The sequence below is a fragment of the Doryrhamphus excisus genome, chromosome 20, assembly GCF_030265055.1.
Source record: "Doryrhamphus excisus isolate RoL2022-K1 chromosome 20, RoL_Dexc_1.0, whole genome shotgun sequence".
In the NCBI taxonomy this organism is placed as follows: domain Eukaryota; kingdom Metazoa; phylum Chordata; class Actinopteri; order Syngnathiformes; family Syngnathidae; genus Doryrhamphus; species Doryrhamphus excisus.
The window spans coordinates 16,345,328-16,360,119 of record NC_080485.1 but is presented as its reverse complement, the minus strand read 5'-3'; the positions used below and the strand labels follow the sequence as shown (position 1 = coordinate 16,360,119).

General features: G+C 42.8%; 1 protein-coding gene across 37 annotated transcripts in view; it reads right to left on the bottom strand.

Moving 5' to 3' along the window:
* LOC131108032 (calcium-activated potassium channel subunit alpha-1a) overlaps positions 1-14,792 on the bottom strand; it is a 159,843-nt gene that overhangs the window by 65,659 nt on the left and 79,392 nt on the right. For all 37 annotated transcript variants that reach the window (XM_058058692.1, XM_058058673.1, XM_058058679.1 and 34 more), the window contains exons 4-8: positions 9,335-9,428; positions 8,080-8,191; positions 2,728-2,803; positions 2,287-2,362; positions 677-847 (exon numbers count right to left, since the gene is read on the bottom strand). In XM_058058692.1, coding sequence (XP_057914675.1) covers positions 677-847; positions 2,287-2,362; positions 2,728-2,803; positions 8,080-8,191; positions 9,335-9,428 — 529 coding nt within the window. The remainder of the gene's footprint in view (positions 1-676; positions 848-2,286; positions 2,363-2,727; positions 2,804-8,079; positions 8,192-9,334; positions 9,429-14,792) is intronic.

Genomic DNA, 14,792 nt, shown 5'->3' with positions numbered 1-14,792 from the left:
GACGGAGTCCAACGAAAACACCCACGAGATATCGACATGACATGTCATGGATCTCGTAGATCATCACACGAGTAAAAAGGAAGCCACTAAATACGGTAAAATAAACGTCAACACCCACAAATACCCCCGACCAGGATATACAAAACACCCCAGGTAAATCCAAAACAACAGATAAAGCACGAATTATCGAATATGATCGACTGGACGTTAGCATGCACGCGCCGCCTGATGAAGGTACACCCGCGGTAAATCCAGGCAAGAGCTGAAGGCTACACTGGTAAAGGTTGTCGTTGCCGTGGTAACAGTCAGGCTGGCCTAAGCCTCATCTTCCCGCCCCCTGTGTTTGTTGGAATTGTGGGAAGGGACACAAGAGGGGAGGGTGTCCTGAAACCGCTTTTTAAGAGAATATTAACAATATGATCATCAATATTTGTCTTTTTCCAAGCACCAGGAAAGACGGAAGGGAAGAGAAAAGACAAGACCAGAAACAAAAGGCGAGGCGGGAGGACGGGAGACCCTGATAGCTAATACTCTCATTTAGCATCTGTGCAGCATCTGCTCTCTGTGGTAGGCTCTAGCATTTCCATAAAATCAAGGATCAGACGGGTTGCAGGGAAGAGGCGGAGACGGGGGTCATGGAAAAGGGAAGGAGGGGGGAAGAAAGACGTGATTTTACCAAACCACCGAGGATGAAGAAGACCATGAAGAGGCGGCCCAAGGTGGTTTTTGCATAGACGTCCCCGTAGCCCACCGTGGACATGGTCACCATCAGCAAGTACACGCATTCCCAGTAGGAAAGCGACTGGGAGTTTTGGAAGTTTTCCCAAGGATCCCCTGAGTTTTCCACCTTGGATGAAAGGAGCAGAGAGGGCGGGACATTTGTAAACATCTTCCATTGGGAGGGGGGGGGGGGGCTTTGTGTGAGCTTAGACTACCACCTAGTGGCGCAAAGTGGTTACTTCCACACTGCGTACTGCAGTACTGCAAGTGACTACTGCAGTTTTTCTTCATGAATTCTCTAATTCTAAAATTCAACCTCGTTTTTCCTTTACTTCATCCTTATGGTTTTTCACGCTGGAGCTTCAGAAACGGGAATCCTGTTTCAGGATGTGGAATGTGGAAAATACAGCGTTTCAATGACAATGTGGAAAGTTGAATAAACAGAAACTACATAAACATAAAACTACATAGACATAAAATTACATTCAACTACATAAACATAAAACTACATTAAACTACATAAACAAAAACTACATAACTACATAAAACTACATAAAACTACATAAACATAAAATTACATTAAACTACATAAACATCAAACTACATAAACATAAAACTACATAAACATAAAATTACATTAAACTACATAAACATCAAACTACATAAACATAAAATTACATTAAACTACATAAACATCAAACTACATAAACATCAAACTACATAGACATAACATTACATAAACATAAAACTACATAAACATAAAACTACATAAACATAAAACTACATTAAACTACATAAACATCAAACTACATAGACATAACACTACATAAACATAAAACTACATAAACATAAAACTACATAAACATAAAACTACATAAACATAAAACTACATTAAACTACATAAACATCAAACTACATAGACATAACACTACATAAACATAAAACTACATAAACATAAAACTACATAAACATAAAACTACATTAAACTACATAAACATCAAACTACATAGACATAACACTACATAAACATAAAACTACATAAACATAAAACTACATAAACATAAAACTACATAAACATAAAACTACATAAACATAAAACTACATTAAACCACATAAACATCAAACTACATAAACTACATAAACATATGGATTGACTATTGTATTTATATTTTTTATTGTTTAGTATTTATAGTATTTAGTATCAATGTCACATATTTTTCAAATGATGTACATATTATTATTTTAATTGAATTCATTTTTGAATAATTTAAAGGCCATTTTTTTTCATGACAACCAAAAAATAAACCAAAATAAAATGTGACATTAAAGTTCAACCAATCAGATCATGAAGGTAATTAATTCTTGATCGTGTCCACAAATGAAATAGAATTATTGAGGATGATATTTTTTGTTTTTTATGAATTCATGTACAACATAAAACGACATTTCAGCCATTTATTTGACCGTGGATGTTTTATTTGGACGTAAAAGGCTAGCTGGGTGAGTGGAGGGTCTTCGGGTGGGACGTTTGCCACCCTGGTGTCCTCCCCAGCCCCGCCCACTTACCAAATGTATGAATCCGGCGGCGGTGAGCCATGTGCTGATGAAGATGGAACACAGGTTCACCAGCTTGATGGAATTGCTGAGAGAAGCAAAGCAAGCAGACGCGTTAGACGCATTACAAGTTCTAACGTCGTGTTAGTACAACTTTACTCTTTTCTAGTAAAACAATAAAGCATAGAAGTAATAACCATATAATAACCATATAATGGCTATGGTGACCATACAAATATGATTGGATATCATCCATAGTGACCTCGTCCATCTTGGAGTGTCTTGGAGGAACACATGATGAACATGTCATGTCTAATCATAGTGGAAACCCCACAGCAGGTTTGGTATCTCCACACTGAAGCCACCATTAGCTACTTAAAGCACACAGCAGGACAATAAAGATGGCTTCCGTACTTTGGAATGCCGTCATGGGTGGGGGTCTTGGGACTTTACCTTGTTTTCAAGATATTCAAAAACTGCAAGATTTCCGAGAACTGTATCAATCTCAGCGCTCGGAGGAATCTCAAGCCTGTGAGACAGAGAGGAGGGAAAAGGCAGGCGTTAGACCGGCAGACATCTTTTCGATACAGTCATCCCTCGTTTATGGCGGGGAGTTGGTTCCAGACTCCATAAACAAAGTTCCGCAATGTAGGATTCCTTAGTGTTGTACTTATGTTGTACTTATGGCATAGATGACCTGTTTTTAATATCATTAGAGCCCTCTACACAGGACATAACACCCCTATAGTCGCCTGTATATACTGTATTATCATGTACTATTAGTATATACAGTATTGTCATGTACTATTAATATATACTGTATTATCATGTACTCTTAGTATATACTGTACTATCATGTACTCTTAGTTTAAACTGCATTATCATGTACTCTTAGTATAGAAAGTAGTATCATGTACTCTTAGTATATACTGTATCATCATGTACTCTTAACATAGACTGTAGTATCATGTACTCTTAGTATATACTGTATTGTCATGTACTATTAATATATACTGTATTATCATGTACTCTTAGTATATACTGTACTATCATGTACTCTTAGTTTAAACTGCATTATCATGTACTCTTAGTATAGAAAGTAGTATCATGTACTCTTAGTATATACTGTGTTATCATGTACTCTTAGTATAGACTGTAGTATCATGTACTCTTAGTATAGACTGTAGTATCATGTACTCTTAGTATAGACTTTATTACGATGTACTCTTCGTATATACTGTTAGTATACTAGTATACTGTACTTTTAGTGTACAGCATTAAGTGTCTATGTATGCCTATGAAAACAGCTAAATTGATAACACGCTAAGTGCTATCATGCTAACAACTAGCATGATAGTGTGTATGTTGGTTTATGGCTGAAATGCTAACATGCTAACATTAGCACACGGACACCTACTCGAGGGAACCTTGTGTAAATCTCATTTGAGTGCATGGGTACAAAAAGTATCAGCCCTTCCAGAAGCCTGCTACTCTCTGCAGTTGAGTAAACACAGTACAGGCCCGTGTTGCCACAATGAGAATGTTTGCCCACGAGGAGGGAATGTGCGTGTGGAAGGTGTTTAGCAGATGCTAGCCAAAAGTCAAATCTCCACGAGTTCCCGGTGCCGGAACACGTGCTCACGCACGCCGAGCCTCTTGGACACACGAGGGGGGTGTGGGGGGGGCAGGGGGGACACACGTGTCGCTGGCCCAGATGCTCATTCAAAAAAAAAAGGCTTTTCCGGCCGCTTCATTGAGGATTTGCGAGTCGGGAGCCTGTCCTGGCGGGGTTGGCCTCCGCCCCCCACCCCCCCCCCCCCACCCCCCCAGCCCGGGCATTTTCTCAATCAGCGGGATTATGCGTTGCCAGGATGAGATTATGCCGAGCTACAGCAACATGCTCTCCATCATTCATGTTGAAACAGAATGATCCAATCTTTTTATCCCGTGGAAATCAGGACTCCAAGCTTTTAACAAGAAGATGGATCCATGGATCTCCATGGAGCTTTGGAAGATGAACGATAGGAGGTTAAGATTAAGATATGCCTTTAGTCGTCCCTCAGTGGGGAAATTTGTGGTCTGGGGGCTGTCAAACGTGTTCCATGTATTGTTTACATACATATTATACATACAATTGTCAACATTTCATAACTAGAAAGCCAATGAAGATATAACATATTTTATTTTGGTGTTATATTGAATTGTCTGTTGGTTTATAATCCACTAAATATGTCAAATGTTTATTTTGTGGAAGATATTTTTTTATTTCATGAGACCATGTCTATTGCTGGAAAATATATTATATATTTTTTATATTTCAACTTTGTGTAATATTATGACATTTTATTATGACATATTATGAGGTTTTATAAAACTTGTATTTCTTAATATTTTGACTTTATTCTCGTAAAATCATTTGTTTTCCATTACCAATTTTTATTCCGATATAATAACATCATTATTTTTCTTCATAATATTAGTAAATGATTGTTGTAAAAGGATTTTTCTGTCCATATTTTGGTTTTATTACAGCTTTATTTGACATTTTCCTACTATTTCAACTTCTTTCTCGCAAATTTTCCACTCATATATACAGCTTTATTTCCATAGTATCTTTAATAAATAACTTTATTCTTGCTACATTATAGCTTTGTTTTTCCGTAACCTTTTCCAATAATTCCAACTTTATTTTCTTTAAAAAAAAAACGATAAATGTGGTTAGCATTTTGGACTTTGGAGCGGACCCTGGGGTTCGAACCTCCACTAGTAAGCATCATCAGCAGCATATTTAAGTGTATTTCAGTGTATTAAGTGTATTTAAAATACACTTTTATTTGTTTTCTTGTTCCATTACATTTGAAGAATGTACCAGGGGCCAATGAAAAACAAGATGCCGGCCCCAAACGGCCCCTGGGCTGCACTTTGTAGTCCAATGTAGAAATACGACTAAATAAAAATGTAAAGTAATTTCATCACACAGCTTCGTCTTGAAGTAGAAATATAAGAAATGTAACTTTTTAGCCTTTTTACTAAATAAAAACCAGACTTTTGAGTGTTTTAGCGTGCGGCCCCGAAGTCGGGATGGATGGAAAGTAAAGCCTCTGACGAAAAGGGTGGCGAGTTGAAGCCCCAACTGACAGCATGGCGGCATCATGACATAACGGAGGGAAAAAGCAGCCTTCATCAAATCAGCTTAATGTGCATGTAAACTAGTATGTCTAACCTAAATATACATCTGGGTGGGGGGGGGGGGGGGTTGGGGGTGGGGGGTGGGGGGGGGGGCGACTGAGGGTCCCTAATCTCCATAGCACCATGCCAATGCCAGGTAGTCCTTTGCTGAAAGACCAGCAGTACCTTTAAGCACCACTGGGAGGCAGCAGCAGGCTGCATGCCGACCAGGCGCTCCTCCACTTCAATAAGACCAGGATGGATTCATGGATTCTATTCCACAAATACATCCAGACCAGAATAAAAAGGTGGAATAGCTATGGAGAGCCACATGCTAGCATATGCTAATCCCTGCCCATTAATAATGGTTTAAAGGACATGAAAGGAGACTCATTCATTTGGCTTTTAGGACCAAAAAAGTCAATCCATCAATAAAGATTAGGCCCCTCCCCTTCAATGTCATTATTAGCACCCCTAAATATGCTTCTCTCATCAGCCAATGGGAGTGGAGTTCCAGTGGTTACAGTAATCATAATAAACACCCCAAATTCCAGCCATTTTCCAGTCCGGCTATCGTATTCCAGGCCAAGATTCAGGACAGGTAATTCCTCTTCTGTGTAGAATGTCAAAGTGAAGCCAGGCCGCCGTTTCAACGTCTTTCATCATCCTTAGCAAGGGCCCGGGGCCGGGGGGGTTGGGAGGAGGAACATGGGGACACGTAGCATCACGGACACGGGGAACCGGAATTACAAGCTCCACCCGACGTCAGATTCCTTCGTCCGGAGGAACCCTCATCACACTTTGCTAGCGTCATTTCATAATAATAATAATGTAAATAATTTAAAAAATCAAAAAATCAAAAAATCAAAAAATCAAAAAATCAAAAAATCAAAAAATCAAAAAATCAAAAAATCAAAAAATCAAAAAATCAAAATATCAAAAAAATAAAAATAATCAAAATAATAATAATAACGCATGGCATGAAATATTAGCTGATTTATGATTTACACACTCGTCCCAGCTTCCTTATCCAAGGTTTGACTGTTTGCTTACTCAACTGCAGAGAGTACTAGGACTACCAGGCATGCAAACATCTTTGCATAACACCCTCGTTTACTCAACTGCAGAGAGCATCAGGCATCTGTTAATAAAGAATAAGCGTCTTCATTTCTATAAACTCCTTTTTCTTACAAAAAAAGGAAATCTATTTCCACTTTTTCCTGTTACAGTCAGCTTGAATTGGGAGCGAGTGGGGAACTGAGCCCGTGTCCAGCAGTTGGCGCTGTGTTGGAAATGAGACTAACGTTTAGGTACGTTTGTATTCTTCATGTATTTACTTCATTGGATGAAGTATTCTAGTATTTGTCATGTGTATTTACGTACTTAGCCCAACAATGAACATCCCCTCCATGAGCTTTCTGACCGCTTCTGCCGGATCCTGATCCCAAATGGGAATCTGGTCAAATGGCTTCCTAGCGGCCTTCCTTGTCGTCCTGACCTGCGTCGGCGTACACGGCTAGCATTTAGCCGTTTGCGTATTATTGACGGTACTAAAAGCAGAGGAGCCGTGCACCCGAGCAAGACAGGAAGCTTTTAGGGCAATACTCTCAAGTCCCAGATAAAAGTAGATGTTATGTAATCCCTGCTAGGGTGTTTTCCTGGCTGCTCATGCAAGACCGCCCCTTTACAAATGGGTGTGCGTGTGCATGTGTGTGTGTGTGTGTGTGTGTGAGAGAGAGGGGGGGGGGGGGCACTATCGCTTGTACTTATGAATGAAACATTAGTAATCAATAATCATTGTGAGCTAGAAGTCTAAGGGGGGGGGGTGACATTTACATCTATTAAGGGACAGGCCTTTATTAAAGGGGAGGCTTTTATTTGTACAAAAGCACATTTTGGTATATTTCATAAGGTACATAAGGTATATTTCCTATTTGGTGGTTGGGTTGTTTATTTACTCAACTGCAGAGAAAAATCATCTTCTATGAAGGGATAAGTATTTATTGGAGGGGAGGCCTTTATTTGTATCTTTTCACAAAAGCATATTTTGTTCATATAGTATCCATGTATAGTCGTAGTATCTACAGTCGTGGTCTACAAAACTGCAAGGTTCAGAGTATACCAGCTTTGTGTTTGGTGTTTATTAGAGGGGAGGCCTTTATTCGTCCAAATGACGAGTTATGACTTGTTTCTATCCAAGCGTGTATTCCTTTCTACCTCTCCTTGTATTTCTCGTCAGCTCGTTTTTCCAAAGCCATCAAATATCAGCAAAGACGGTCGGGAGTTATTTTAGGTGCTTTTGCAAAAAAGGAAACAAACACATTCCCTTTCAGCCCATCAAGGGAGGGGGGGGGGGCTGTCACCTTCCATGACGAGGCAGGGCTGACTGCAGCCCCCGAGCCAGACGGCCTCGGAGACACGGACCCAGTAATGGGGAGGCAGGGGAAGGGGGCCGAGAGCGGCCGTGATAAAGAGGAGGCCTGACAGGTAAAGATGGAGGGCAAAGAGGGAAAGGGAAGGAAAGGCGAGCGCGAGGTAGGATGCTTGTGTTGCGACGGAGACGCTGATGATGGAGACGCTGATTTAGACGCTGATTTAGACGCTGATGGAGACGCTGATGGAGATGTGCAGACTCACCCAGCCAGCTTCTGTTCAGGTAGACGGACACAAAGACGGGCGGGACGGTGAAGAAGTCCACCACCGAGTTGACCTCCAGCCAGAACCACAGCTTGTCGTTGGCGGCTATGAACTGAAACAAAAACAGCCACATTAGCAACCGCATGCAGCGACGCCTACTCGCTAATCATCACGCCAGAGGTGGGGGGGGGGGGGGTGTTTAGGATGTCAGACCAGCCGGAGGACGGTTCTCTGCTGGCAAGATAGAAATGCTGACATTGGAGTTGCAGCCTTGGCATACAAATCATCCCAAGCAAGGCGGATGACAAATATTAAATATTAATTTTCCTGCACAAAAGCGACCAAAACACTAGAAGCTAGCAGGTCGGCGACCATGACTCCAAGAGCTATGGTCCCATAGGGAATAAGAGAAAGGGAATCCATCACTTCCAGGGCAGAGCCGCAAACGCTTGGCGTTTGACCCGCAACCTGGCAAACGTTCATTTTTCATTGTAAAACATTCCTGACTGAGATAAGTTCAATAAGTACATTACTTAGCAAATCAACGTCATAACCGTAGTCAGTCATAAAAACATTCAGTACATAAAGAGTAGAGTGGAGCCCCAGTTAGTGTACACCCCCAGTTAGCATGTGTTTGCCTCGGTTAGCATCCATCTGTTGGTGGGCATCATGCCGTGTAATTCATACGCCAAACGTGTTCTTAATGTAGCTCTACCACCAAACGTTCTTGCTAGCATCCTATTCGCTCGCTAAGACGTGGAAACAGGAAGCAGAAGTCATCAGTGGTTGACTTTGTAGCGCTTTGCTAACTGACAGTCACGGTCCCAAACGTTAGCGGACACGTTGTGATGAGTGAAAGGGACGGATGATGTAACTTTTACCTTGACGTTATTGTCGCCAAAGACACAAAAAGGCAGCGAGATCAACACCTTCCAGTTTTTTCTGGAATTGGATCGTGTTTCTCTGCTTCGTTATCACCTGCAACGTTCTTTGAATCCATTTTGGAAAGCAGGTGATACACGAGACTGAATTGAAGAAATAACTCATGGCAAAACAGGAAGGTGGTGTCTGTGTTGATCTTGCGTCCACATCGTTTCTTTGGCAACAATAACATCTAAAATCTAATTTATCCTTTCATTCCTCACCTAGACAAAACCATACGAGATATAATGCTAGGAACGCTAGGAATGACGCTAACCGAGGTTCCACTGTGTTTCTTTCCCAAAACGAGCGTCATCATGCAAGCGCCGCTTACCCGCAGACCGAAATAAAGCAGGAAGAAGACATTGAAGGCCATGTCGATCTGTAACGTGAAGTCTTTGTAGAAGTTCTGGCAGGATTCTATCGGGCTGGAAGACAGAAAACAAAGATGAGGACACGACTCAGGGATGATTAGCATCATGGCCGCCGATAAAAAATCACTCTCAGTCCGGGTGGCTATGGGTGGAATCGAACATGCCAAATGTATCTTCCATATACTTCCTGTTTGTGTGTTTGAGAGGAGGTGTTTATTAGCCGACATGCTAACTGAAAGCATCACATTGCTAATTGCGTGCCACCAAAAGGAAGAGAATGACTTGTGTTTATTTGAGGCGTGGTGTTGCTTTATTTGGTTATTTGCTTGTCATATCGAAGTCGAGGCCATCTGCCAGGATTCCGCCCCTTAAAACATCCGAGCAGACATCTTTGAAACCAACAGAGATATGCCTTGAGATGACAGATGCTCTACTCTGCAAAATATACGGCTTCATCTCCGTTTGAGAGGAGCCAGCAGCTCACCGGATGTTTTGGGGCTTTTCATGCCCGGCCTGTCATAATATCCATCTTCATGTTTACCCTGTGATGATGAACCATTAGCACGGGGGGGGGTGGGGGGGCAAATAGCAATAACAGGCCGTAAGCAACCCGTTCATCACTTGGACGAGTGGAAAGGAAAACGCCTCCCTCTGGTAGGAATATGATGAAAATGATGAAAATGATGAAAATGATGAAAATGATGAAAATGATGAATCTGCATCATGCTTACTGGGATGGACGCCACCTTTGGGAATGTGGGCACGCCATAAGTTGTTGTAGCGGAACACTGAAGTAGTGACTGTATGTACGGAACCCTGGGGGGGGGGGGGGGGGGGGGGGGGCTGTCAGACATTCACCATTGAATTTAAAGCGTAATGATCTCCAGCGGCAGCCCAGGGTTCTTCTCCACAGGTTCTTGCTCTTTCCAATGATGCAATATTTCTTTCACCACTAGTTGGCGTTGGGACTCGCAAAATGTAACGACACCCAGGCGTCTGGTACACTTGCTTGAATTTCAGTAGCAAAGAGATGGATCGTCTTGGTCGATTCCCCGTGCAGGTACTTCCCAGGTACACAGACACAATACTTTATTCATCCCTTGGAAGTACACCTACAGTATTTGGCTTTGGTTTCAACTTAGGTTTATGTTTCTTTAGTTTACGGTTTAGAGCAGGGGTGGGCAAACTACGGCCCGGGGGCCACATCCGGCCCGCCCAGTGTTTGAATACGGCCCGCCCAATCTTTCCAAAGTATTTCATTTAAAGTCAACATACAAGCTGGCATCATGGCCTGAGCCAACCTTTTGATGGTTGTATCAATTCCGTTGTTTGACATGGTGTGTTGTTTACAAAGTGCTCCTGAAAAAAGAGACACAAGCACATAATAATAATAAAAATTCAAATAATAATTATTATATTATTATTATAACTATTATTCATTCATTCATTTTCTACCGCTTTTTCCTCACGAGGGTCGCGGGGGGTGCTGGAGCCTATCCCAGCTGTCTTCGGGCGAGAGGCGGGGTACACCCTGGACTGGTCGCCAGCCAATCACAGGGCACATATAGACAAACAACCATTCACACTCACATTCATACCTATGGACAATTTGGAGTGGCCAATTAACCTAGGATGTTTTTGGAATGTGGGAGGAAACCGGAGTACCCGGAGAAAACCCACGCATGCACGGGGAGAACATGCAAACTCCACACAGAGATGGCCGAGGGCAGGGACCGAACCCTGGTCTCCTAGCTGTGAGGTCTGCGCACTAACCACCAGACCGCCGTGCCGCCATTATAACTATTATGATTATTATATTAATTATATTAATGCTAATTATTATATTAATTATATATAATAATATTGTTATATTTGTATATTTTACATTATAATAATATAATAATTATTATTTTAATTTTATTTAAATTATTATAATATTTTATTATTTTTAAAATATTTAAATATAAATATAAAATAATAAATAATAATAGCAGATTGCATGACAATTTTACAGATACAATAATACCAGGTGGACTGTTACGTGTAAAATAATTTTGTAATAATTTTTGAAAATTTTGTTATATCAATGCGGCCCGCGAGTCAAAAAGTTTGCCCACCCCTGGTTTAGAGTTTAGATACATTTGTGCTCCGAGAGAAGGATCCAACTTCTAACTCCTGATGTCCATCACGCGTGTAGCCTCCATGAAATGACGTAAAACCTTAGTCTAGAAGTCTAGAAAATTATGTTTTTTTTATTTTTCCATCTCCACTGGGTGAAGTCCCTGCCTTTAAAGTTTGGTATTTCATGGCGAATCCTCAGACCGCGATGCTATGTTGGTGTAATCTACATGTAGCGTTGCCGTGTGTCTGGTATTCCTGCTTCCAATTTAGGAGCAATCAAAGACGTTGTCTTGGACAAGGTGGACGTTTTGTCCAAAATGGCCAACTTGGAGGTCGAGTGTTTGGCTTAGATTTTCAGTTCACGTTAATCATGAGCCGCTCCGAGACAATGATGCAACTTCTAATTCCCGCTGTCCGTCTCCGGAATATCCTAAGGACTGTTCTGCTCTTTACGAGGATGTAAAAGCCTCGCCGAAGTCCAAAGAAATTAGAACGACTCACATTGTTAAAAATAAACGCTTTGATTTGGATGAAAGGCAATTTCCTGGCAATCGGATTTGGGGTTAAAAGTTCATTTGCGTCTGTGCCCTGCAAGGAGTCGGCCTCAATGTTCAATTCCAAAGTCGGGCATCAAACCCCGATGAGTCATATTGTCTTCCGTCCCAAAGACGCCGCAGGTTGGCCACACATCCATCCAGCAAATTGAGCATCCCTCCATCGGCCCTGAAGTGGTCTTCCTTGCAGGACCGTGCGAGCCCACATAGACGCAGATGGCGCACAGTGAAGACGCCATTTGGAGTGGTCACTGTGGCGCTCCCCCCTTGGGCACGGCTCTGGCCTAATTCTGACTAACTGCTCATCTCGAGTCATACGACCCAAAGCGTTCTCAATAACCGACAGGAGCATGAACGCAGCACGGCTTCACTGGTTAGTCAGCCTGACTTTGGATCACGCCAAAAGCCAGGAAGCTTTGCTTCCGTCATTATTGGATGGCAAAAGCCATTATTAGCCGGAGGCCGGACAGAAGCAACACGAGTGTGGTCGGGCAATTAGCAGTTATGCTAATTGTTTACCAACACACTCCGCCCACATGCTTTGATGAAAAGTCCAGACCTTGACTGGTCCCAGGGACTGAAGATGGCCGACACCGTTTGTACAGAGGCTCAACAATCCTCCGGGCGGTGATAATGTGAGCACAAACATTGCTCTCAACCAACTCTGCCCTTCCCCAGGCCCCAGGCCCAAATCCCGGCCCACAACACTTCGCCACGCCCATGCTCCAGGACAAGTAGGCAGCAAGATCCCCTTCAACGTCATATGTGAATTCTCTTCGAAAAATGGTAACGGTGCCGAGGGGCCAAGACTGGTCCAAGAGACATTGTTTGTTGTTTTGGGGGTTTGGTACCCCCAAAAGGGGGGAATATATTGTAAAATGACTACTTTCTTGTACATTGAATATGACTTTTCTGTTTGGTAAACTCGAGTTGAACTTGGGGAGGCCGACGTGATCTGATTGTTCTGCCAAAATACTTAGGTCCAGTCAGGAGGCATGCCCAGATAAGGACTGAATTCTGGAAATCCAGGTCATTGCCATTGTTCATGGGGTCTATATAAGTCCTGGATTAAATAAACACCAGGACCCTTTTCCTACAACTGCAGAGGTAGTTGGTGTTGCATTATTGGCCAACACATCCACCTGTCTTGGAGCCCCCGTCATGCATAAATGTACCTGGTACTACATGCTAGTACTACATGCTGGTACTCCACAGCGTGGATAGAAAACCAGAACAGAAAGGTACTGAGGTATCTCAATAGCGGCCTTTCTAGGTACAATAAGTGTGTCCCCTCATGAGCTACCTTTTTTATCTCTTTTGATATCTTTCGAATTCGAGACAGATGGTTGGATTGTGGATGATGGCCACTTTTCCTTTAAAGAGCAGCGGTACAGATACCAGACAATAAAAGATGGCCTCGTCCGTACCCTGGGAAATAAAATGCGCTGGTCATATAGTCGAGATTGCGTTCTCATCTTGTGTCAGTGTTTCCAACGGGAGAAGCACAAAGTGGGCCGTGATGGTGGGCCGTGATGGTGGGCCGTGGTGGTCCCATCACGCTCTTATTACTCCTTTAAACCCCGGCACAGCCAGAGGGGGTTAAAAAGCAGCGCCGCGTTGGCAAGGAGGACACGCTGGTAGACAGGAGAGATAAAAGAGGCAAAGACAGGCGAAGGGAAGACGGCGAATCAGAGCGAGTGTGAAGACTTGCCACATCCTCTTTAGGCAGGATGCAAATAAATGGCTCTCAATCCCGGGGACTCCAAAGCTTCTATAAAAAGCTCCCGTGTTGTGTTTGTATTTGTGAATGCCCCGGAAAACCCAGAAAAACCCACGAAGAGAACGCACGGCGCTCCGGCTCGAGCCCCCATGGCCGCCCATTAGCATGCACACATTAGCATACACGCCAACGCCACATACGCAGCACAGAGACCTCCGCAGGGAACGCCGCGGAGCGCGTTGGTCTATTTCAGGACCCAACCTACACATGCCGGATGGAAATCCTCGTTAGTCCACAAGGGCCACAACTTAGTCTGATTAGGATCCAGGCTGAGACAATAGGCCTCGGTTTGCCCTATAGCGCGACCTTGGCAAGCGACAGGACCAACGCTGAGGGATTTGGCCGGCGATATACCATAATGCATCACACTAATGAATGTTTTCATTCGCCGCCCACCCCGCGCCTTGCGGAGTAACCGTTATTTTGAAAGCCATTTCGGCTTAATCAGTAAATGTCTGCCTCTTCTCGGCGACTTAGCGGGGGGGCGGCTGGGAAGCCGAGAGAATGACAGGTTAGTACTTAAATAATTCACTTAGGTCGCGGTAAAAATAGCACCTACAAGGGCGATGGATGAATACATCATCCCCAAAGGAGGCTAAGAAAAGAACTCCTCGTTTTTGCTCAACCAAAATCTGGAAATGACTCGACTGGAGAAGGATGGCGTTTACGATATTTATAGGACCGGCTTGGAAGTCAAATTAGCTCCTTCGCTGTGTTTGGTTCCTGTGAAGGAAAGAGTGTTTACAGTCACAGCAACAATGGCTGTCTTCACTCCAATAAGGAGATACAGTTATTTTTAATCAAATATAGGAAGAATATAAACGTTTATAATATCATATTTGACTCGTTCAGGCCCAGGCATTTTTCAAACGACCCCTTCAGTGGCAGCCATTTTAGAGCATTCTGACTGATCTTTCAAGGCACAAAGTGTACTGGGTTCTATGGTGATATAAAGATGGAACC